This window comes from Drosophila nasuta, chromosome 3 (genome assembly GCF_023558535.2).
Source record: "Drosophila nasuta strain 15112-1781.00 chromosome 3, ASM2355853v1, whole genome shotgun sequence".
Classification (NCBI taxonomy): Eukaryota; Metazoa; Arthropoda; class Insecta; order Diptera; family Drosophilidae; genus Drosophila; species Drosophila nasuta.
In genome coordinates, this window is record NC_083457.1 from 34,592,279 (window position 1) to 34,618,235 (window position 25,957).

The following is a 25,957-nucleotide window of genomic DNA, read 5'->3' on the forward strand; positions in this document are numbered from 1 at the left end:
AATTATGTTGATAATAAAAGTTTTGCTGATCAACAAATATTGGTGTTCTGTCGATATTTTCATCGATTTTCATTTTATACGTTTTTTTTGTTTTGTTTTTAAGATTGGGTTTCTTCACACTTTGTATGAAGAAATGGCCAAACGTTCGCGACGTTCAAGGTTCATTTAACTAATACTAATTTTGCATATATAATAATATATTTATGTATAAATTCAGTTTGTTTTCCTGTTCTGTTGATTTTTCGCACAACAAACACACAAATCTGGTTTTGTAGCACAGCGAGTGAAATGTTTTGCAACTTTCATAGATTTTTCGCATAAATACGCGAAAAATCAGAAAGTTCTCTCAGTTGAGATTGGAGGATGGGGTCAGGAGGAAGATAGTAAAAGATGATGGAGGAGGGAGCAGTAAAAATTGGAAAAAATTAGACTGTTCAGTTTGGGATGCTTTACGTAAGTAAATTGGCTGCAACTGGGCAAGTTTCTTAACACTCTGAATGATTGATTGATTCTTCTTCCTATAAATGTAATTCTAATTTTAATTGTTGTTGAATTCTGCACCGTTTGCTGTGGGTTCTGTTTTTGCCTAGCCTCTCGATCGTATTGCTCGAGCTGTGCTAGTCTTAAGTTAGATTAATAATAATGTGGTATATCTATAATTATGTATAGATAACATCTTTTGGACACACAGACATTAGCTATAAATATATTACAACTTGGTTTTGAATATATTAAATATATATAAAACTATTCATTAAATGCTAAAACATTCTATTTACATGGGTTTTTATAAGTATTTTCTACACCTTTCATCAATTTTTTTTTTTAATTTTTTTAATCTTGTTTTTTGTACTATTACGTATATAATATTAATAAGTATAATAATAATATTGAGTTTGAGTTACGTTTTTTTCTCTTACAAATGTTGAACTGTTCATTTTGATTGCTGGGCGAGTCTTGGTAATCTGTTATACAACTGTTATATTTCTATATAGTATAATAGTACTATAGTACATGTACAATTTGCAGTGTGTCGTTGTTCAGGTCAAAAGTTTCGAAAAAGAAAATTCACACTTAGCCTACGTTTATTTCCTTTTTGACAATGTTTTCGAGTGAAATTTTGAGTTAAAAAATATAACAAGAGATTCTTGGCTTTAAAAAGATAAATACAAAAAAAATGAATGGGAGGGAAACAAAACGCTCGTATGAATTGTACAACAAATGAATGCATAGAATTTCAGTTCAAATAAAATTTGGCAATTTGTTGCAATATCAATATTCGACATATTATCCGTTAATTTTGTTGTATCATTTTTTTTAAACTAAAGAAAATCAGCCTTTTCTTGCTATACACATAAATACAAATACATATGCTATATACTAGGATATAGTAGATGAGTGTTCCGTGTGTGTGTGTGTTTGTGTTAATTAGTTAAATCTGTTGTGGTTGTTGTGGTTGATGAAATGTGTTGCTTATTTGAGCCTGCGTCGCTTATTGCCTCCAGCTGTTGCACCTGCGACTGCTACTGTTACAGACGCGGCGGCTTGAAGCTGTGTTGTGTTGTGTTGCACTCCACACTCAGCTGATGCTCCATGGTGTCCATCTTGTCATAGTCAATGCTGCCACAATCGGCTATCGAGTTGCGCACCGACGGCGGCTGCTCAGCGCCCGGCAACATACCCACCAGCAACAGTGGCTTATTCAATGGCGCAGCAGCAACGGTTGCCGCTGTGCCACCGGCCACATTGCCGGTGAGTTGCTCGTTGCTGATGCTATTGCTGCTGTTGCTCTGGCTGCCACCAATCTGTTTCTCCTTATGGCGACGCAGCGACGAACGCAACGGATACTGACGCGGCACATTGATGAGCAGCCGGCGAGTGTTGCTGCTGGGATTGATGATGCTGCTGTTGTTGCCACCGCTGTTGGGATTGCCGCCGAGACTGATGTTGGGACGACGCGATGCATATTGTATGGACTCGGCGCTGTTACTCAAACGGATGTTGCCAACTGAAGAAGAGGAGACGGATTCGTAACGTATGTACACGATGATGGGCGGCAGAGGTCGGAGGGAGAAGTGACAAAAGAGAAAGAGAGAAACGAAAAATAAGATTTGTTCATAAAGAGTTGTTGAGGTTAAGTTTGTTAGTTGCTGTTGTTGTTGTTGGTGGATGGTTGTTGGTTCTGCTTGGTCTTTTTATTATTTATTTTTCTAGGTAGTTCTTGTTTTGGTGGTTGTTCGACTGATGTTGTTGCTGTTACTGTTGTTGTGGGCGTGGTGTGGCGCTTTTTTTGCTTGCAGAACAAAAACAACTCATAAACAAATACACGAAGCACAAAGTTGTACACACAGAAAACACAAAACTTATGTTTGGGTTAGTACACATAAAAATGAAACAACAATTACAACAAATTTATATGTGTATGTATATGTATATATGTTTAAGTATACAGGTGTCTTTGTATGTTTGTGTGCTGTCTTTACATTAAACGAAACAAAGCGCTTAAAACATTTAATTTAAATACACAAGTTCTAAATTATTATTACTGTATATTTTGATCAAAACAATAATTCAAATAAAATAAATTATAATATAAATTAAATGTTAATCGTATATAACTACAAACGAAATATTATAACGTTTAAATAAATATATTAAATAAATTACAAATAAATCGAAATCGTATCAATAACAAAACAAATTATTTTATTTTACAAATCTGAATAAAAATATAAAATTTCATGTTGCTCGTTTATCATGCAAGCAAAATTTCGAGTTGCAGTCTCTGAGAATTCTAGAGGCGCTAATTTTTGAGAATCACTTAGAGAGGTCGAATCATTTCGTTCGTTTGAAGCTTTAGATGTCGTTTCAAATTATACTTTTCAAAAATAAATCGATTTATAGTTAAATATAAATGCATTTTGAGAATCTTTGTTAAATATCTTTTTAGATCACACATGATTAATTGCAGTATCTTCAAGTTAAAAACGTACAAATTGTTAGATTAACGTTTCGATATTGAATCGTGATGCATGATAAACACAAATGAGATTTTAAAAACATAATAATAAATGATTAAATTAAGGACATTCATGGGGATGCTTGGGACATAGTTCACTGTTTCACATAGTTCTGGTTTCATGTTGTTAGTTGCAAGTCATGGGAGTTACATTGCGGGGGGGGGACAACTATAGGGGCATTCCACATTTGCAATTCGCTTTCTCTTTTTGAGAGATTTTTTATGTTGTGATTTTACAAAATGATAAACGTTCAAAACAAAATGAAAATGGTTTTAAAACAAGAAATCCAAAACATTAAAAATGACTGTGACAAAGTTGTTGCTGTTGTTGTTGTGGTGGTGGTTGCTGCTGTGGCTGTTGTTATGGTTGTTGTTGTTGCTGTTATTAGGCGACTCAATCGACTGATACAACGTGGTGGCAGAAGCGCTGCCACCAAAACGACGCAGCTGCTGCTGCAACTGTTGCTGCTGCTGATGTTGCTGTTGTCGTGGCAGCAATATGGGAGTCGAGTGTCGCAAGAGCAACGATGTCGGCTGTACATGTTGCTGCAACTCATGAGCCTGCAACGTGTGCAACACGTGACCATCAAGCGAATCACAATCGCTGTCAGAGTCAACGACAACATCAGCAGTTTCTGTTGCAGCAGCAGCAGCGGCAGCAACAGTTGCTGCTGGCAAACACTGTGTTGAGTAATAGCATGAATTGTTGAGTGTGTCATGTTGTTGCAGATAGAAGCTTTGAGCATGTTGCAACAAATTGTTACTGCTGCTGCTGTGATTGTTATTATTGTTGTTGTTGCCGGTAAGTAGTAGTTGTTGTTGTTGTTGATGATGATTGTTGGTGATGTTTGCTGTTAGTGCTGCTGTCGCTGCTGAATTTTTATTATAACTACCCGAATTAACGTCCAACAGCAGACGACGCTGTAGCTGCTGCTGCGGCGGCTTCAGCAGACCCTTGGAATGTATGTGTTGCTGCTGCTGCTGCTGTTGCTCCAACTGTTGATGCTGCTCCTGTTGCTGACGACCGTAGCTGTAGCTATCCTCGGTGTCCATCATATCCTCCTGGTCCAGCTCACGCTGCTGCCGCCGATAAAAGTGATAGAGCAACGCCGCTTGGCTACGCTCCGCCTCCAAAGCAGCAGCTGCTCCGCCGGCAACCGTTTGCCGCATGTCGCGTGTGCTGCCGCCGCCCAAGTAGCCAGCTGCGGCGGCGGCTGCTGCGGCTAGGCAGCAGTTGCTGCAAGTGTCCGCCGGCAGCTGGAGCGAGACAACCGCATCCCTTGGCCCCAGGAACCATTCGGACCTGGTGCGCATTCGTGCGGTTTGTCGTTCATGAACCTAACGCATTGCATATTTGCATGTTGTTGTTGTTGGTTGTTGGTTGTTGGTTGTTGTTGTGTGTTTGATATTTAGTTTGCAATTGTTGTTGTCATGTGTGGTTGTTGTTGTTGTCGTCGTGATGTGTTGTTGTTGTTGTTGTTGTTGTTGTAGTCGTTGTTGTTGTTGTTTTTGGGGAAGACGGGGATTCGAAAATTTCGCATTAGAGTTTTGGCATTTCGTTTTTGTTTTCTTTAATTTCTAAATAGTTTTTTAGGCGCAATTTTGAATTTTTTTTTTAGATTTGTTGCTTATTTAAAGAAAGATTTGTCAAGACATTTGCAGTTGCATTTCAAACAAATTGAAAATCATAAATAATGCAAAAATATTTAAAAAAAAAAACTTGTTAAGCAATACATAAAGGAAATTAACAAATACAATTATGTACAAATTCATTTCTAAAGCAGCGGAAAATAGTGCAAAATATTGATAACAATTCTCAAGAATAAAAATCACAAATACATAGAGCATTGAGGGTATTCACTGTGGCAATTAAAATTATTCAAAATAACAAAAGCTGGCGAAAGAAATACAAGGTTAAAGCTAATAGTTTTAACTAAAAAGAATAATGCGAATAATTAAAAAATAAATAACATTGGGGGTATTCACTGTAGAACAATTAAACTTTGATAGTGGCAAACTTTAAGTTTTTAATTAAAAGCAAAAATTAAAAAAACTAATGTGAGAAAATACAAAATTTGCAAAGTAAATATTAATTCTAAAAAAATGTTTAAAAACACAAAATAAAATTAATAAATTTTCTTTTTGCAGCGAATACCCCTAATGTTTTAAACAAAAGCATACAAAGAGACAACTAAGTACGAGTTAATAACATTTTGGCATAAATTAAGTAGAACCGCCAACAAGCATTTGATAATTCTGTTTTTTTTATAGGAAACATTAACAAAAACTGTGTTAACTTTGAGGAAATTTCAAATGCAATTGTTTGGCTTCCGTGTATGTGAATGTGTGACAGTGTGTGTGAGTGTGTGAGAAACAAGACATAGATACAAGATACAAAGAAACGAGCACAAGCTACAAAAAACAAAACAAAAACAATAAAGAAACAGACAGTATTAAAAAGAGGGGGGAATTTAGGGTTGAGGAGAGGGGGAAGTTAATTGAGGCAACGACAAGACGACAACAAACAAAACTACAAACTAACAATAAACAATAAACGATAAACAATTAAACATTAACAATGCGAATACAAAACAATTGCAATGGCTTAAACATAACTTAAACTAGTATTAATTAAATACGCGATTGATTGTGCATTTTTTTTTTTGTGTTGCTTGTTGTGTTTCCTTTTCAGTCAAATTGTGGTCATGATAACAACTGATAAGAGGGCAAATAAAAATGTAAATAAATACGACACAACTCTTTAATACACAAAACTTGTGAATTGTGAATTTAAGCTCAATGAATTCGAGTGATTCATTTTATTCGCCAGTACGATGACAAATGAGTATGTACAATAATAGTTTAATCGTATGTTACGTATGAAATATGTACAATAGTTTTTTTTTGTTTGTCTTTATGCCAATTAAAAAATAAATTATAAATTATATACGCATGTTTGGTTTCGTTTGTCAGAACTCACTTCAAGTCGCTTTTATTAATTAATATTAATTTTTAAATGATTTCTTTTCATCTTCTTTAAACCATTCCTTACATACTCTTAATGCAAGAAGAACACACAAAAACAAAAGTAAATAAATTATAAATAATAGAATTTTCACAAAACATATGCGTTGTTGTTTTTCTTGTTATTGTTGTTCATTTTTTAGTATAGTGTGTGTAGATTTTGTACTTTTATTTTAGCAAAAGTGTAGTTTGTATTTTTTTGTCTGGGATTTGTGCCAGTTTAATGCTTAAAATTAAACTTAAATAAAAGGTGTTGTTGTTTCATGTGTGTATGTGTGTGTGCGTAAGTAGTTGTTGTTGTTGTTGTTGCAGGCGCAGCTTGAGTTAAATATTTAACAAAATACAACAAAAAAAAAAATAACTAGAGAGATAGGCGCAAAACGTTCCAAAAATATGTTGTAAAAATCAAAAAGAAAAACAATTTTCACAATCCAAAAAATTCAGTCTGTGAGCAAGAGACAGAAATATATAAAGAGCGAGAGGGGGAGTGTGGGGAAAAGGGCAGCGACTGTCCGTTAATGTAAATTAATGTAAATTATAAAAATAAAAAAGAAAACAATAAAAGAGTTTAAACAAAATCATAATCAATTTCAAATTAAACAAATACACAGCGTTAAATAATCATAAAAATAAAAATAATAATAATAATAATAATAAGTGGATTACAAATCAAAAGTAAAAATTCGAAAATCAAGAAGGATAAACTTAAAATACTAAATGGATTAATAATTCTTTTTGCTTGCTCAAACCTGTAAAAAGAATACGAAACTTAAAAATCAAGCTAATTAGTCGCTAGGCTTGGGGGGAGGAAGTAAGGATTATAGGAAGGGAAATGAAGGATTGATAGGGGTTGGGGGCATCAAACGGATATGCGTGAGCCTGGCCAGAACTTATCCCTCACCTGTGGCAAATACGAGAGACTCTTGGTGCTCTCCGCATAGCGATTGACGGCACGCAGCTCCTCCATGGTCATGCCACCGGCGCTGCCTCCGCCTCCATTGTTGCCCGCTGCACCGCCATTGGAGCCAACAGCTCCTCCAGAATTCGAGCTGCACGAGCTGCTGTGGCGTATGCCGCGATTGCAGCGACTGCAGGTGCGTTGCTGCTGCTTCAGTTTGCCTCCGTTGCTGCTGGCCAGAGTGACAGTTGCTGTGGTTGTTGTTGGCGTTGTGGCCTGAACTGGAGCGACAACAGTTGCCACTGCTGTGGTGTTGCTGCCACGTCGCTCGCAGCCACCGCCGTCGAGACTCTTGGTGCCAGCGCGCAAACGTCGCTGATGATGGCTGCTGGCCAGCGGTTTCTTTTTGTTCTGACGATAGCGACGCTTCACCGTGGTCAACTCGTCGTCCTCATCATCATCCTCGTCGTCATCGTCGTCCTGCGAGTTGTTCGTTGTGCTCATCAACGGTTGCGCCTGACGCTGCCTGAAGCGTTGCATGCCACGCAGCTGCTGCATCTGCTGCTGCTGCTGATGATGTTGCAATTGGCCTGGCATCGCTGGAGCAATGCTGCTCAGCTCGAGTTCGGCTGCAAAGTCGTGGGCCAACTCATCGTTATCCTCATCATCGTCGGCATAATCATCGTAATCGTAGTCGGTGCCATTGCCGTTGTTGCCGTTCCCATTGCCATTGCGCTTGGCCGGCAGCGGAGAGCTGGTCATGGCAAAGATGCCGGGTCCCTCCAGTGACACCGAGAGCCGAGCGCAGCTCTCGATGAATGAGTGCTCCGGCGACACGCCCAGCGAGAGAACGCTGTTCTCCAGCGCCGAACTGGAGCTGGTCAGGAGTGCAGGTGTCGAGCGTGATTCCTCCTGGGCCACTGCGTTGATCGTATGCGTATTGCGTATCGTATAATAGTTGTTGTTCGTCATGATTTTATTTTGATTTTTTTTTTGGTTTTTGAATGAGCAATGAAATAGACATAAATATGGTAGACATAGAGTTGGTTTTTTTCATTTTTTTTTTGTTTTAGATATCGTGCATAGAATGAGACTGAAGCAGTGGCAAAAAAGTGCAAAAACATATAGAGACAGATAGATAGATAAGACATTGCAAGTGATGGAGAGAGAAACTAATAGAGTGTTGTATATAGTAAGGGAAAAGAAGAGTGTGTAAAAGTGTGTATTAAACCCCAAAAGCAAACACAATTGCCCAAGAAGCGATGGACTCTTAAGGACTAAACACATCGAGAGATACCCCAAATACAGTTAGATCGATCGATCAGTCGATAAACATATCGATCAGATCGTTAGATAGAGAGCGTTAGCAGAGAGATATATAGATAGTAGAGTACTTAGATCTAGATTGAAATATGTTATTATGGAGTACTCACGTAATCCCCAACGCTCGCATTGACACTGCAACCAAGTCTTTTCCGCCTCCAAAGAATGTTGCACTATCGAGTTGTAGATAGACAGAGAGAAAAGATATATTGTCATTACAATCATTACATTTTTTATAATTACTATTATTATGAAGATTGTTGATACATATTTTAATGGTGATTGTCAACACCGTTAACACGTTTCATACGATTATCATTATCATTGTCATCACCAATAGTAATAGCATTATTAAGTTAATTGACAATGCTATTACTATTATTATTCTTCATTACCATTAATCTTATCTATAGTAATATCTTTGTTTTATGATAAATATTAGCACTATGATTCAATAACGCAACGATTATGATTTTAAAACACAAAAGATCATCAAGTGTACGAACAAGGTTTTCTGAATCATTTGATATTCTAATGAATCACGCGTAAACTTTCTTTCTGGTGACAAAGGTTCTTTGTGCTACATTTAACTTACAAGACCCAGATGTCCTTGCTTATAAACAGCACATTACTCATGATATCGATAACTCATGATGGTGAAATTGCTATAATCTAATTAGTATTATTATTAAATATCTAATATAAAGCACTGCATTTAAGTAAGATTGCAAAAAGACTTTTGAATTATTATCATAAAAGAAGATATCTAACTTATCTGCAAGAATGTTGTGATGTCGTTAAACAGTACCATCTTGAAATAAGAAACACAGTCTGAATTATGTCGGTTTGAATCTAAGCTATGTGCAAATTGACTTTGTAAACAAACTATGACGAATGTTCTTTTAGTCAACATACACAATATTAAACTATTACTAGTTCTATAATCCTAAAGCTTCTTATAGTCATCATATACAATATTAAACTATTACTATAACATTCACTAGTTCTATAATCATAAATCTTCTTAGTCAACATACACAATATTAAACTATTAACTATAACTTTCACTAGTTCTATTATTATCTCTAAATCTCCAATCTTAACTCGCCACTCACATGCATATTTCTGTTGCGCCAATTTGCCGCGTGGCGGTGGCGGATATTGGAAGCTGCAGATCCATTCGTCCTGCACCTTGAGAATGCGTCCTGTGACGCGTGCATAGTACTCGTAATTTTCGCGTCCAAAGATATCGTGTGTGGCAAACTTATCGATAATGTGTTGCATGATCTTGGTAGCCACCTGTAAAAGCAAATGCAAATCCATATTAAATACCACCCAGCGGGTATGATTAATATGATGATTAACTCACCTTAAACTTGAGCACATCCTCCATGCGTGCGGTTTTGCCATCGCTAACGCACGATTGAAAGAAACTGGGGGCCACCGAGACGCCGAGAGCCTCGCTGGTCATGCCCGTGGAGGCGTTGGCGGCATTGCTGGCGATGACGCGGAATGTGCCAAATAATAAAACTAAAAGATGTTGCGTATACTTGGGCAGTGATGCAAACAATCTGCAAAAGAAATAAAATAACACAAAAAATCACAAAAAGAAATAACACAAAGGAGAGGCATGTATGTGTGTGTGTGTGTTCGTTAGAAATGACCCAGAAAATGCAATAAAAAAAAATACTACAATACACATATATTATAATCGTATAAACAGAAATGTCAGCCGGAAGCCCTGTAAAAGATCGTCTTATCTATGCTGTTGGGAAGGCGAAGGAGAAGTGGAAAGGGGAAAGCAACTACAATTGTTACTCATGTGTTTTTATATTTATTACAAAGTGCACTGACTCATTGTCTCTCTCCCGCGCTGTGGCTCTGGCGAGGGCCATCAAAGAAAGTCACTTGAATGAGGTACGAGGGGAGTTTCAAGATTGGGTTTGGGGTTTGGGGCAAAAGCGCAGAGCAGCTGCTTGGTTTGTTCACACTTTCATTTTGGCATGTGGCGGCTTGGAAAACCTGGCTAACAAACAAACTTCAACTCAAGCTCACAAACTGGTAACTCGCGCACTCTTTCACTCCATCACACTCTCTCTCTCTCTCTCTCTCTCTGTGTATTTCTCCGTCTATTTCTCGTTACACAACTGTAGACTGCAGACCAGCGAAGCGAACTAAGCAACAACTATCACAGTTAACCAATCAATTAATGCGCTTTACTCCTCCTCGTTCTTCTCCCCACCCGTTTGCAGCGTTTACAGCTAACCAACTCGCCATAGAAAACAAAAAAGTGAAAACTTGCGAGAAGATTGACAATGAACCGAGAGTACGAGAGTATAATAACAGCGTTTATAAGGAGTCAGCTTCAGTCTGTCTGGCTGTCTGTCTGTTGCCTGTCAATTGTCAGACAAAGAAGAGCCACAGATGCACCTTGATCACAAGAGCTTTAATCATAATGTGCTTTAAAGAGAAATTAATGCGCTTTTCATTAGAAATCGTGATAGATGTGAAGAATAGTTGAAGAGTTGAAACCATTCGTATTTTTAGCTAAGTTCATAATTATAGACCCTTTGTAATGATATTATAATAATAATATTATATATAATGATGAATTGTATTCCTAGTCTATATATCATCTTTATATTAATTACAATAACTCACTCTCAGTCACTTTGCTTACATTTCTTAATCATCTTTAATCGAGAGCAAAAGCAGCATGCGTGATAAACACACTGCTTGAATGATATCACTTGGGTCAAGGCTATATATAAAATTACTTCATCTTTTCAACTATCAGCAGCGCGTTCACCTGTTTCCTCATGTACAAACAAACAACAAAAAAAAAGTAAACTGAAGTGAAGTGAAGACGCAGCAAGTAAAACGCGATACAAACAGCAAAAAAAACCCGAGCATTGCCCACCCAATGCCCTATGGGTTCAACACATTTTTTCCAGATCTGGCCCCCAACGCAATATCAACGACCCCAAATACAGAAAAAAAAAATAAAAAATACTTAAATAAAAGTAAATATATAAAAGCAAAATGAAAACGTGCCGCGGTTGCAACAATATCATTATATTGTATCTATATAGATCGCCTTCAACTCTCTAATCTTATCGAAGCATGTCGGTTCTTTGGACTTCTTCGAGGGATACCTCGAACTCGAACTCGAAACCGTTCTGTTCTGTTCTTCAACTGATATCATTACACTATCTAGACAAATATTAATAATTTGTTTTGTACTATTAATTATTAACTGATTCGAGTTCAGTTTCAGCGATATTGTTTACTATTTTTTGGGTTACTCAGCGACGACGACAACGACGACGATAACCCCATAAATGGAATGCGTACAAATCGTTAACTAATTGCATTAATTACCAGGAATGCCGTTAAATAGAATTACAACAACAATAACAATAAATACACAATCGACACAAACGAAACAAGTGTTGTGTTGTGTTGATTGTTGTGTTGTACGCTCTCGCCTGATATTATCGCAACGATAACCAGCAGCAGCAACAGCAGCACGACCCTTGTGGTTTGTGTATTTTTTTTTTTCTCTGTAACTATAATGGATGATTAATGCGCTTTTAATTTGATTAATTCGGGGTACAATCACTTTGTCACAGAATATGCGCGCACATCCGCAAAGAAGCTTCTTTAAGCAAAGATTCAGCTTTAATGAGCTTTTATACACTAAGAGCATTTATAAGGTTTAAGACTACTTCTAAAAATCGTATATTTATCAGCAAAGAAGCTTCTTTAAGCAAAGACACAGCTTTAATGAGCTTTTATACACTAAAAGCTTTTATAAGGTATACAAATCGTATATTTATCAGCAAAGAAGCTTCTTTAAGCAAAGATTCAGCTTTAATGAGCTTTTATATACTAAAAGCTTTTATACTTTTCAAGACTACTTGTAAAAATCGTATATTTCTTACGAAACAACGCCGTCTAATGGCTTTTAATAGTTGCACGCGCCTCGCTAGAATATTATGTGATTGTCGCACATATAATTTAATGTCATTCAAAGCTTTTATGCACTTTCAAAGCTGTTTTCACTGCTTGGAATTAAATAATAGCAACAATATTGCCCCATTCAGCGGCTATTAGAAGTGTTAAAAGTGTTTCGAGAGGTGTTGAAAACAGTTGTTCAATTACAAAAGGCAATTACCAGTTCTGACTTAACACTGAATTAAAGTTGTCTAAGCATTATGTATTATATAATTATTCTCTATATAGAGTATATCTTTGTGCGGTATCCTAATTAAATTTATTCAATTTTTTGTTGTTTGTTTGTTTGCTTTTCTTTTGATGTGTAATATTAATGAGGGGTAGGGACTGTGGCTAACTCGATGGGTTATATAATCGTCTAGCGAGGCGCGTTACGCATGCGCCGTGTTGCCATTCCAAGCGTTTAGATTGTATTTGCATAATACATCAGAAACCGGCTATATAGCGACACATCGAATATGTATTTTAGAGGCCTCTTGTTTTCTGTGAATTGGATGCTAAATAGAGTTTTTTTCGCCATAGTTAAGGTGTGTGTAGTATTTGATGATGTTGTTGTTGTTGCTGTGATTGTTGCTACTGTTAAGGCCGTCGCGACACTGCGTCACTTTATAGATGATTCATTTATTGTTATTATCATTGTATTTTTTCATTCATAAAAAAGAAATATGTCTGCTTCTCTGTCTCTTCTGTCTCTCTCCTGATCTCACTCACACTCATTGTCAAGAGTCGAGACTCAGTCGTCTGTCTTTTTCAAGTGCCGCGCATTTGATTTGCCTTTTCTTTTTATCGCTCACATGAATACACATATACAATATACATATATTAAGAGGCATATGTATAAAGCTCTGTATTATATATGCATTGTGTTACGTATTTGAGTGCCCTACAGAGAAACCAGTTTCAATATATTCCCACATCTCTTGTCCCACTTGAAAGATTTCGGATTTTAGATGCGACTCTCTTCCTCAACCTGATAACGCCGACGACCCAGAGATCGCTGAGCTCCGAGATATTCAAATTATTTTGTACATATATCTTACGATGCGAACCTTGCTGAATAAAAATGCTAATAATGTGGTCAAAAAAAGTGAACGATTACTGAATGCAAATATTTGGAAAAGTATAGGTCAAATTTTAAGCGAAAATGATAAAAGATAATTAAACTTAATTTACATTAAGTTTGCCTGCTTGCTGATTGAAAAAATAAATCGCTATTATTAACATACAAGACTAATACTTTCGATTTCAACAATAATTTCAATTTCAATTTGCTCCATTTCATTGCAATTTGTAACCACAATTCATTCAAGTATTAACCACAATTTGAGTCAGCGTTTAGAAACTGACGAAGTAAATAAATAACCACTATATACAAGAATCCTACTAAACAAAGAAGTGTAAATCATTGGCACGGTAGTTGCTGACGTCAATGGGTTACACTACGATATAAAACTCGCTGCTTTATGCTTATTCTTATGTATTTTGTGTTTTTTTTTTTCTTCTTTTTGTTGTTTTAAATAGATGCGCTTATCGTCGACACAGTTTTTTGCCCACTAAGCAGTGTGGTCAGTGTTTATGCTAGGCATTTATCATGCGAGGTAAATATATCTTTAGCGTTCAGACTCAGCTTCAGCCTCTGCTTCAACTTCAACTTCGGCTCTGCGGCCACAGCTGCATCAATAATCATCATCTGCGGCCTCTCCACGCCCCAGAGGCCTTTGTGTTAATTTAGCAAAAATGAGCGAGTCAAACAGATGCGATTGTCGTTGTCGTTGTCGCCGCAGTGTTTGTGGATTTGTTGTTGTTGGGGTACAATAACAAAAAAATTAAAAAAATAAAGACAATACGTCATAATAATGAGCCAAATGAAACACAGCAAACGCAATGCACGATAATAAAAAGCAGTTTCAACATATATATAATTTTTTTTTATATACACGAGAGACTATGAGTACGAGTTGATATATGCACAAATGGATATATACATATCATCAAGTGCAAACATCATGATACTCGCTTGACCCGACCATAAGAAGCCAGCAAAAGACAAAAGTCGAGTGTTCATTTAAAAGATACCCTAGCTTTGAAAATTTATGAGGAAATGATTTTAAAGTTAAACAGAAATTATTTTTTTTGGAATTTATGGAATTTAATTGATTAATATGCTTCAAATTCCCTTTATGTATCCCTTTTTAATTTAATTTCTTAAAAGTTCCGTTTTTTTTGTTTCCCTTTTTAATTTAATTTATTATTTATAAATTGATCTAATTAAGACGTTTGAAAAGATTTGATAATAAAATAAAAGCAAAGTGTCAACAATATTGATTGCCTTTTGTCACTCTGTAGGCATATTCAGAGCTCAGTTTTCTACAGACTTGACTTGACAGTCTTTTAAGGCTGGTGTTTTATCTGGCATGTGGCTTAAGTTATGACTGTGACTGGGCGAGAAGTTCAGCGTTGAGGGCAATCGTTGAAGAACTTCTTCCAGACAGTCGAAGAAAGAGACAGAGATGGGGAAATGGAGACAGATTCAGATGCAGATGCAGAATTACAGAAGTACAGAAATATGAATAAGAAATAAGACTAACGAGTAAAAGAAACTGAAACAGAAGCAGAAAGAGAAACAGAAACCGAAACAGGGCCCAGCAACTGAACTCAACTGACGCACATTTTGTACTATGGAACATACAGTGTTTATATGCGTTAAATGTATATGTAGTTTGTGTTTGTGTGTGTGTATGTATATTTATATTATACACTCGCTTATTTTACTTTTATTGGTTTTGTTTGGGCATTGGGGCATTGTATGTTGTTTATATTGAATGACTGACTAACTAACTGACTGACTGACTGACTGACTGTGGCGGCATTTTAGGTTTATTTATGCAGCACGGCCAATGGAAACTCTCTGAGGTAGGCAAAACTTTTATTCTTTTTTCTTTCTTTCTCCATATTGCTTCTGATTATTGTAATTTCTTGTTGCGATTTGCGAAGCCCTTTTTGCAGGGCGACAGAGAAAGGCAGAAAGGAGAAAAGAAAACAACAGAATTCTCTGCAGCCCGTGACTGACTACATAATGTAATAATCAGGAAGTGAACATCAGTCGATATTGCAATAGACCCAACCAGACGTCCAAGACCAAGACGTCGACGTCGTCGTCGTCGTCTTCTCTTGTTAATGCATTGGACAATGCGGCTTTTGTTATAAACTGTTTTCCTCACTCTGTCTCCGTCTGCATCTCTTTCGCTCGCTCTGTCCCTGCCCCTTTTTGACGACACCGACGTCTAGACCAACAACAAAAGCGGGCAATTTTTGCACTTATCCGATATTCGCACAGCCGCAGCTTGCGTTCTGCCCAACTATTGTCCCTGTACTGAGTGACACATTCTGGCAGTCAAGACACGCAGCCAGGCAGTCAGGCAAGCAGTCAGGCAGTCAGTCAGTCAGGCAGCCAGGCTGGCAATTGTGTAAATAGTCGATTAGCTCGGGTTATGTACACATGATTTGACAGGCAGTCGGGCAGCTGTGGCGCGACAATAACTGCATACCCCCGACTATTGTCTCCAAATTAAATTGGCATCACAATTTATTTGCTACCTTAAATGGCAATTGTTTAATCTCCGTTGCAGTAGCAGCAGCAGCAGTCGCATCCTAAAACACTTTAGTTTCATAGTTTTGACAATGAACCAGTTCAAAGTTGATATTAAAAAAATCATGTCGAAGCTGCTACTTATGTAGTTCAGTTCACTGAGAAAGCTTTGTTACCTCTGTTTATTGCAGTTGCTTTCATAAAAATTCTTAAGCTCTGCCCAGCGCAACAAATCACACGAATATACACACACACATACGCCACGCACACTTAAGCAACAAAATGCGTAAAGCAACAGGCGTTTGAAAACGAAAAAAGCTTAGAAGTGGCAGCCCAAAAAGCTTTGGCCAGGCAACAAGTTGGAGCCACAGGAACGGCAAAATGTATTGCGAGAGCACAAGAGAGCAATGACTGTAGTAGCAGTGTGAGAGAGAGAGCAAGCTCATATACATACACACACATACAGACACACCTGCAATCGAAAACTTTCTCAGCCGATGTCAGCGTCGCAGCAGCGTCTTGCTTAGATTTACTAGTGTTGTTGTAGCGTGTAATTTACAAACAAATCTGCAGAAGAGCAACACACACACACACAGTATAGTATATAATATTTTGGTCTATTGCAAAAACGTGCAACAATGACGTCGCTTGTCTGTGCCCAATAATAACAACAACAGCCAACAACAAAACAAATTTTAAACGATGTGCCAACTGATTGAATTGAGTGGCAATTGGAGGGAGGCGGTGGTGGAGGTAGTGGTAGAGGAGGGGGGAGGAACTGCTGGGTCGCTCTTACGTTTACGTTAATTGATACAAAGTTTCAAACGCGCGTCTCTCGATATCTATTTATAAATGTTTCAGCAGCAGAGTCGCTATTTTCGCGCATTTGTTTGATTCGGCAACGAATCTGATTGCGATTGCCTAACGTGTTGTTGTTGTTGCTGCTGTTAGTTTGGCGGCCTGTGCCTGCCCTAAAATGTAAATAAACAAATGAAAGAAAGGTAAGCAACAGCAATGGCAACAGCAACGGCAGCACATAAACAATTACAACAATAAATGTGTATATAATTGTATGCTAGCCACGGGCGCAAGCAAAGTTTACAGTAACCAAAATGAAATTTACGTTTGCTATCTGCGTCTCTCTTGATATGGAAAAATAATTTGGCGGTCGATTTTTACGCATGCTGCCCCCCGAAAATTAAATTTATGTTTTATTGCTGACGTTATTTGTTTACACGCACATTAGCATTAATGTAACAGCAACAGCAATAGCAACGTTGCCACTGCTGACGCAGTTCAGCAACATTCATTCTCATCCATCAAAGTGGCAGAGAGCGAGAAAAAAATTAAGTAGAAATTTGTATTTAGTTAGTTATAGTTAACGCCCCGAAAATAGACACAATATAAAGCGGCTGCAATCAAACAGCTGTCAATCAGCACGAAGTTGGCAACGCTGCCTCTCTCCCTTTTTCTTTTCCTCTTCCTCCCGCACACACACACTCACACTTCCAGTGTGCCGATAACAAACAACGCAAGATTATATCGATTGCGATGTTAATCGTTAATTGCAAGCGCCGCTCACTTCACGCATAGCCAACTTTTTGGCTCCCTCTCACCCACGATTGCAATAGTAAATTGCAAAAAAAAAAAATAACAATAACAATAGTAAATTATAAAACCTATTAAACTGCAACATTTTCGTTTTATTTTAATTGAGCATGCGTGGGTCTGTCAGTGTCTGTCTGTCTGCCCGTCTCTCTGTCTATTTGCCCACGCTTTATGCTCTAATTCAGTTTGGTTAGAAATCGATTGCAGCAACAAAGCAAAAGCAACAGCAAAGCAAAGTAAAGCAGAAGCAAAGCAAAACGAGCAAGCAAAACATTCAATTTACAGCTGCAAACTAAGTACTTACAAGCACTCAGGTGGGGGGATGGGAAGGTAGTGGAGGTGTAAGAGGCGTAAGGGGGAGCTGTTGGCGCTTCCGAAAGGCAATAGGCAATTTTGTCGCCTGCGCTGCGAGCTCAAGTGAAAATTGGTGAAAATCTGCTGGCAAATGTGTCAACAAGTGCCAAGTTTAAACGCGCGTGAAACGCAACAACAATAATAATAACAACAGCAGTATAGTCAACGCTTTTCACTTAATTTCAACTAAAAGTTCCCCCCACCCACCACCAGCGCAACTTCTGTGTGTAGCGAAGATTCTTGAGCTGCAACCAAATCTAGATCCGGTTCAGCAAGTTTACCGCAAGCTAGTTACAATACACACACACACCCCACACACACACACACCCCACACACACACACTCTAGCACTTGCACACAAGATGAGTACGTTGAGGAAACTAGAGATGAGCCCGTGCTGACACGACTTGTAAGTTTAAGTATCGATGCAATACCTAACTACAACTAAAAATTAGTTTTGCTACAAACTATCGATAGGAAGAACTACAACTCACCTGTGTAAACGATCCGTTTGCTCGGCTTCGTTTTGCAGCTCATTGATGGCAAACAATTCCATTTCGCCGTTGCGTCCAAAGATTCCATTGGGTATCTTGCGCAGAAACTTTTTTCAGCACACTCGCAATGGTGAATACCGAATACTTATCGACGTTCACCAGCCGTCCCGCCTGCAGGAAATGGATGAGCTTCTTCATCGATGCCTGATGGCCAGGAGCACGAAAAACATCGCGACGATTGGGCGATTCCTTATTCAGTTTGAGTATGAGCACGAGCAGCGGTCCCGGAATGTTGTTGTTGTGCTTGCACACCTCCTCCAGCGGCACACCAAACTTGACCTTTTCCAGGCGATATGGATATCCAGGTGCTGTCGCTGGATGGCCGCAGGAGGTGACAACATTGCCCAAATCGGCGGCGCGTCGATGCACGCGTTCAGCCCAGCTGGACATTGTGTATGTGTGTGTGTGCGAGTTTGTGTATATGTGTGAACGCTTTGCGTGCTTGTATGCGTGCGTTTATTTGCCTGCGTATTGCGTGTGTGTATGTATATGTTTATGTATGTGTGTGGGCAGCGCTTTTCTTTCGGGCGTTCGTTTTTCACAGAAAAATGTGCTCGCTCACAATTTGATGCTGCTGTTTTATGCTGGTCAAAAACATGTTCCTGTTTCCCCTTTACTTTCCACTGGAATGTGTAACAGCGTAGTTGTTGTTGCTATTTTGTAGATATCGTTGTTGTTGCTGCTGCTGCTGTTTCTGTTAATTTTTCTTCGTTTTTTTTGTTGTTGTTTTGGGCGTTGTTTGAATTTTCTTCGTACATTTGATTTAATTATTATTTCGTTCGTTACCGATTTTTCGAATGATCTTTTATGCGTTTGTATATTTATGTACGTTTGTATGTGTGTATGCTTGCTTTGATTTGGCAATTTCAATTTTTTTATGCTCGCGCAGCAGCCACTCCTGTATGCACTTTTTTGTTGGTTGCTTTTGCTTTTTCGCTCTCTCTTCGCACAGTTTAAGCGTTGATTTGCGCGTCGCGTTGCAGCATATTGAACGAAGGAAAATGATATTCACCCACATGCACGGCGACAACTTTGTTAATGATTGAAATGTGTAAGAACGCGGCACGGAATTGTTGTTGCCCCTCTTTTTCTTCTATCTATTAAATTAATTGGTTAGTTTTCGTGGCTCTTAAAATAATTTTCATATCTCCGCACGCACGCACGACTTGCAACTCGCAGCACTTTTTGTTCACTGTTGCTTAACACTGCACACGCATACAACAAAAACGCGAGCAGTTTACAGTGCTGTTATTAACAGTGAGCATTCATTTTTTCATGGAGAATAAACGGCCACAATCGTTAATCGGTTTTAGGTTCAATTTTGTATTTAGTTAATTTGTTGGCAATCATTACTTTAATATAAAACATTGATAAATCAAAGCTCTAAACCATCTGCATTTTTCAGTAAACAAAATTAGAATATAATTTCAAAGTTCGAATTTAACAGCTGATACTTTTCCAGTATTTGTATAACAGAGCCAATAGAGCTTGACAGAGCAATAACATTTTCAATGTCTCCAAGCACACTGCCTTATCGATTACTTCAAACGATTACCAAAGTTAGTTTAAAATAATTGTGTGGCCAAACTTTGGCATATAATGTTATGTTACTTTTGAAATTGCGGTTGACAGTCTTATTCACTATCAGCTGTGGGAAAAAATACTATATTCAAACAATAAGTTAAACAACAAAGTTAAAAAAAGAAAAATAAATCAAAAGCAATTAATTCTTTAACGGGAATGCCAGTTTTACATTTTCAAAGTGAAGTTAAAGCTTGTTTTGTGAGAACAGTATATTTTTGACGAAAAACCGTATATTTAAAATTTTTCAAATGTGGTCACACTGCAACGGCTTAGTATCGAATCTCTAATTATGGCGAATATGTGTAAAGTGAAATTGTTGCAAACGAAGAAGTGAATACAAATACAAAGCAAGTCAGTTAATTAAGCAAGTTATTCATTGCACGTTTATCAGTGAAAAAGAAGTACGTATTTGTAACACAATAGGCTGTTTGCGTTCAATTACAAAATCTGTGACACACACATACACGCACATTGATGCGTCAATTTTTATTTGTGTTTTGTCTCAAAAATATTTTTGTTGTCTGCTTCACAACGCCGACCATAATAACAACAACAGCAAGAACAAGAGCAACTCTAATACCAGCAACAAAACAACAGTAAGAACAAGGAGGGCCACGGAAAACGCATCGTTTTCTAAACTCTTTCGCTCTCGCTCTGGCCAAATAGATACATACGTTTTAAAATATAGTAGTGGATGACAAAAGCGCGACAATCGCTTATCCAAAAACCAAAAAAATTTTCAAGTTCCATTTGCAACAACAATTTGAATGCATGCATGCATGAACTTGTAAGTGTGCGTGTGTACGTGTTTGCCTGTGTGAGTGCCGCTGCTCACCTTGAATCCGTCAACGACGTCGACGACGACGTTGCTGCTGTTGTTGTTATTGCTGCCTCTGCCTCAGCCGCTGCCTCTGCTTCCCTCGGCTGCGTCAGCGTATAAGATATTGACCCTGGACGTCTGATACATATTCGAAGCAACACACACACAAACATTCGCTCGTTTTTGATTTATTTAGTTTTTTTTTTTTTGTTATTGCTTGTAGGTGAACCAAATGACCACCGCTGCATCCACATCGCAAAATGCGTCGTCAACGCTCTTGGCCGCTGCCGGGGCAACAACAACAACATCCACACTGACAACAGCAACATCAACGCAACAGCCAAGCAGCTCAGCAGTTCGTGCCCTGGCCATGGAATACAAATCCCTGCAAGAGGAGCCGGTGGAGGGATTTCGTGTGAAACTAATGAACGATGATAATCTATTTGAATGGGAAGTGGCCATATTTGGGCCACCGGATACCTTGTATCAGGGCGGCTATTTCAAGGCACATATGAAATTCCCAAATGATTATCCATATTCGCCGCCATCCATACGCTTCCTCACCAAGGTCTGGCATCCGAACGTCTACGAGAACGGGGATCTATGCATATCGATACTACATCCTCCGGTCGATGATCCGCAGAGCGGCGAACTGCCCTGCGAACGTTGGAATCCCACACAGAATGTGCGTACCATTCTCCTCTCGGTCATATCGCTGCTCAATGAACCCAACACTTATTCACCGGCGAATGTAGATGCTTCGGTGATGTATCGAAGATGGCGGGACTCGCAGGTAAGCAGTTGGCTTTTCATTATGATACCATTCATGTTCTAATATTACACTGCAGGGTAAGGACAACGAGTATCCGAATATCATACGCAAACAGGCGCTGGCTGCCAATGCGGAAGCGAAGCGTGAGGGCATTGTGGTGCCCATGACACTGGAGGATTACTGTTTGAAACCAACGGTTAAGCCCAGTACAGAGTCGGGCCTGGATGCGAATTTCTATGATGATGATTTCGATTTGGAAACTGAAGATTTGCCCACAGATTCCGAGGATGAGGATGACGAGGACGACGATGAGGATGATGAAGAGGATGAGGATGACAACGATGATGACGACGACGTAAATGAAGAGAATCAGCAGGAAAAGGGTAATGGCGATAGTGCTGCGATTAGCAAAACTAAATGCAAGAACAACAACGGTCTGGTTGCAACGAAAACAACTGCAGCTGGTGGCGCTTCAGCGGATGACACCGAATCTGCCGATGATAGCGGCAAGGGCGAAACCTCATAATGCTGCAACCACAACCAGAAGCATCTGCAATTTCTCCTCAATAGCTCCTTGCCCTAGGCCTCCGTGTAGCATTTAAATCGAAGTCTGGTGTGAACAATCTGTCTGTGTGTGCGTGAATCGAGCTAGGAGGCGTTTAATACAACATCAACCCCAAATCGCTATGCTTATGTCATTTATCCCGATACACAAGTTATTGCATCTATATACAACAACAACTAAAACTAAAAACCAGTCAGCCAATCAAACTCAGCTCCAGCAACAAAACAGCTAATAACCCTCAGCCAGCCAGTTAGCTTCAGTTTTCTGGTCAGGCCTATTTTGTATTTTGAACCAATCCATTGAATCGAGTTTCGGTAGCTTGCGAATCCTTTCAACAACAACAAAGAAAAGCAACAAAAACAACTGAATATGAATATATATACAATGTATTAGCTGTAAATTATTATTTAAAAAATATATATATATACTAAACTACAGATTAAAGCATATATATATGCCGGAAGAGTGGGTTATGCGGGGAGGATTTTTTAAAAAATAAATATACAAAATTAACCTCCAAATGGGGAGAGATTTATCCTAAAAAAAGCTAAAGTGAAGCGTAAAACTACATATAAAAATTTGCGGATTAAATCAGTGGATTGTCAATGTCTAAAATGTAGAAATTAAGCAATTTGTAAGTGCAACAAAACCGAAATATGAATAAAAAGAACTAAATCTGCAATATAGAGAAACGAAAAGTTCGCATTGTATAAATTAAATTGCAAAGATAAATAAGCCAAATAAAATGACAACAAAAAATACGAGTTTTTTAGTTTGCATGTGCTTAATTGTTCGATTGAAAGTCATTGTTTAATTAATTAATTGTATTTGTTTTATTTTTATTTGTAACTACTTTAGCTGTGAATCAACTGCTTGATAAACTGCTTTCGTTTGCACTGCTTGCAAAATTACTGCAGTGTATTGAGACCAATTTAACCCTCTAGTGCCCAAATTTTCTTTTCCAAAAAAAATTATTTTTGGATTCAGTATGTATCAAAAGTGAATGTGTGTTTAAAAAAAAAAATTATTTTTGCTCGGATCGAGTTTTATATGACTATAACCTTGGACCGCCTAGAGGCGGCTTTGGGAAGCTAGGCCAACAAAAAATTAGGTAATCAATTCTTTTGTTCACATGTTTTATTATAAATGATATTAAGATGAGCACCAAAAACAAATAAAATAACAATTAAAACTAAACTTACTTAAATTCACAAAGCTTCAAATATTTGTGTACAAAAAGTTCGTTTACTTATTTGTGATGAAAATCATAGAAACAGTCTTTTTTCTGGGAAAAGCACAGGTTTATATTACATTTACGGCAGACAATTTGAGTTTCGGAAGTACAACCAGGAAGCTTACAAGTTTTTTTGTCAGCGCGTGATAAAAACATTGGAAAATGCTCGACGGCATCATAACGTACATTATTAATCGGAAGGAAAGTTTTCCTCCCTGTGCATTTATTTTCCTTTCCATCAACTTGTCGAGGGCGCCCGGGTCCTTTTGGCAGATTAGAGTTTGTAGCATACATAGCACATATGCGATCTCTGATCGAAAGTTTGGCAATTGGTATTTTGCGTTATTAGCGTCTGGCTGGTTTATTCGGTGGAACAAAATGTAAGCGTTTACCATGGCCAAATCAAGCATATGCGTAAATAGTCGATTTGTATACTTGTTGCTCTTTACGGGAATTTTATATCGACCTATAAGTCCGTCCATTAAGTCGACACCGCCCATGTGGCTGTTGTATTCGTGGATAACATTTGGGCAATTTATGTCAACGTACTTTTTCGGAACGAACAAAACGTGAAACCTGACTTTTGGATTCGTTTCATTCAGGAAAGGCTTTATGCCCGCGTAAGTCGAAGCAAGTCGGACTGCCTTATTGTCCTTCCAAATCGTCAAAGACAGATCGACTCCTGATACAGATCCACAAAATTCTGTAGAATATCCACGCACTTGTTTTTTGAGGTCGCTGTCAGTTGGCAGCTTACAATTTGGAATGCGATTCGAGCGAATAGTTCCCAAAGAAAATATTCCCCGGACTTGAGATATACAAGAAGCGGCAACGAAGTATAATAATTGTCAAAGTAGATTATCTGATTTTTGAAATCCGGAACATTTCGAGACAATCGAACAACTACATTTGCTGCCGCACCAAGATCTGGTGAGCCTGTTTGAACAACGTTGTCACCTGCTCCACAATATATCTCGAAATTATAGCAAAAGCCAGAAGAATCACACAAATTGAAGAATTTCACTCCCCACTTGTGTGGTTTGTCTGGTAAGTATTGTCTAAGAAAGGTCTTCATCTTCGTTGCACACATTTGTTCATCCACAGATAAGCGTTGGCGCATCGAAACTAATTGAAACTTGTCATTGAAATGATTTACGAGAGGCCGTATTTTGTATAAAGGATCATGGTCGGCAGAATCCTTGAGGGCAACTTACTGTTATCATTAAAATGCAAATTTCCTCGTATTTTTTCAAAGCGATTTCTTGACATTGTGTTTTGTATTGTTCCAAATGCGTACTCCCCCCAATATGAACGAACATTTGGGTAGCGAAAAACTGACATCAAAAATAGAATGCCAATAAATTGTCGAATTTCTAAATTTGTTGTGGAAAACGAAGTATTGACATCCTTTTGGGTAGCATACAAATTTGTTTGCTGGGTGATATGTTCAATAATATCATCATTCAAAAAATTGAAAACACTTGAATGGCGTATCCAGATTTTTAAGTTCTCCGAGGTCAGGCTCAATAAAGGATATTGCAGATTTATCCATGACTAGGTTCGTTTGGCGCCACAATATCTTTTGAAAAGCGGTGATTTTGGGTCGATAGTTAAAACAGATCCACATTCAACTATTGTGCTTTCTTTAACATGAGGAGTATTATGCTCAGCAGGCGCTTTACGTTTGCGTTTCTGTGCTTGAGGTGAATTGGACGCAATCGAACTTGAGGGTGACAATAATTTTGCAAAAGGAGTAGGACTTCCGCGTGAAGTTACACAAATCTCTCTAGCCAACAAAGAATCCGACATATTTAGCACTCTTTCAATCGCTTCATCATCTTCCTCATTGACAGGAAGTGCTGCCTCGCAAACATCATTAGTCAAATCGTCCTCCAACTCTTCTTCTCCATCCGTATCAATATCAAAATCAATAGAATTTAAAAATTTTTCAATCTCCACGTCGGAAAGAGCTGATAGCTTATTCACTTGTCGTCGTTCCATGTCTACAGAAGCAATTATTTGTACTTAAATATGTCATAGATTGTTTCCCTTTCAAACTTACCTCATAAATTTTTTTTCCCGAATTGTCCCAAGACCGCCTCTAGACGGGCTACTTTATAAATGCAATAAAAGCTAACGAAAACTTCTTTTAGTGTGGGTTGCGTTTTTTGCGTCCTTGAGACTATCAGCAACACGGTACAATTTTTTTTTCAGCAGCAAACTATTTATAATATTTTAAAAAAATATTTACATTATGCACTTCTTACAAAATAATTACTTCGTCCGAGTTGCACAAATTTTCAACTTCAAATGAATACAGCAGCTTGCGCAAGCTCTAGTATGTATACCAAACGCAACCAACTTAATTTTTGGACTTCCCCGAATTAGAAAAAACGCAAAACCGAGTCAAAAGGAATGAAAAGAATAAAATAACGGTACTTTTATCATTACCCGTCTAGAGGCGGTCTTGGGCACTAGAGGGTTAATGGAGTGCTTCAAAATAACTGTATTTTGTGCTAAGTTTTTGTCGTTGGTTCGTTTGGCAATTAATATCCCAACTTAACATTTAAAACTATGCTAATATATATTAATATTTC

General features: G+C 38.0%; 2 protein-coding genes across 5 annotated transcripts; one reads left to right on the plus strand and one right to left on the minus strand.

Annotated features, from left to right (window-relative positions):
• Positions 1 to 37: 37 nt before the first annotated feature.
• On the minus strand, positions 38 to 19,594 carry LOC132788708 (uncharacterized). The gene is given in 8 exon segments (XM_060796234.1): positions 38 to 2,008; positions 3,913 to 4,357; positions 6,945 to 7,861; positions 8,375 to 8,437; positions 9,380 to 9,563; positions 9,634 to 9,835; positions 18,326 to 18,438; positions 18,440 to 19,594. Coding segments are annotated over 8 exon segments (2,739 nt in total). The 5' UTR covers positions 18,776 to 19,594; the 3' UTR covers positions 38 to 1,529.
• A 619-nt stretch (positions 19,595 to 20,213) lies between these two features.
• Positions 20,214 to 22,563, plus strand: LOC132791152 (ubiquitin-conjugating enzyme E2 R2). 4 transcript variants are annotated; one of them, XM_060799970.1, is made up of 3 exons: positions 20,214 to 20,370; positions 21,013 to 21,582; positions 21,638 to 22,563. In XM_060799970.1, exons 2-3 carry the CDS (start codon positions 21,022 to 21,024, stop codon positions 22,085 to 22,087), a joined length of 1,011 nt encoding a protein of 336 aa, XP_060655953.1. In that variant the 5' UTR covers positions 20,214 to 20,370; positions 21,013 to 21,021; the 3' UTR covers positions 22,088 to 22,563. The 4 variants fall into 4 exon arrangements, with proteins under 4 accessions (XP_060655953.1, XP_060655954.1, XP_060655951.1 ...); XM_060799971.1 differs by lacking the exon at positions 20,214 to 20,370 and adding an exon at positions 20,412 to 20,565; XM_060799968.1 differs by lacking the exon at positions 20,214 to 20,370 and adding an exon at positions 20,606 to 20,756.
• Positions 22,564 to 25,957: the final 3,394 nt, after the last annotated feature.

Excerpts from the sequence above, each read along its gene's own strand:
- LOC132791152 (XM_060799968.1), top strand. The coding sequence starts at position 20,664 with ATGACAAAAGCGCGACAATCGCTTATCCAAAAACCAAAAAAATTTTCA. Across the intron at positions 20,757-21,012 it reads ATGCATGCATGCATGAACTT|GTGAACCAAATGACCACCGC; the intron begins GTAAGTGTGCGT and ends TATTGCTTGTAG. Across the intron at positions 21,583-21,637 it reads GAAGATGGCGGGACTCGCAG|GGTAAGGACAACGAGTATCC; the intron begins GTAAGCAGTTGG and ends ATTACACTGCAG.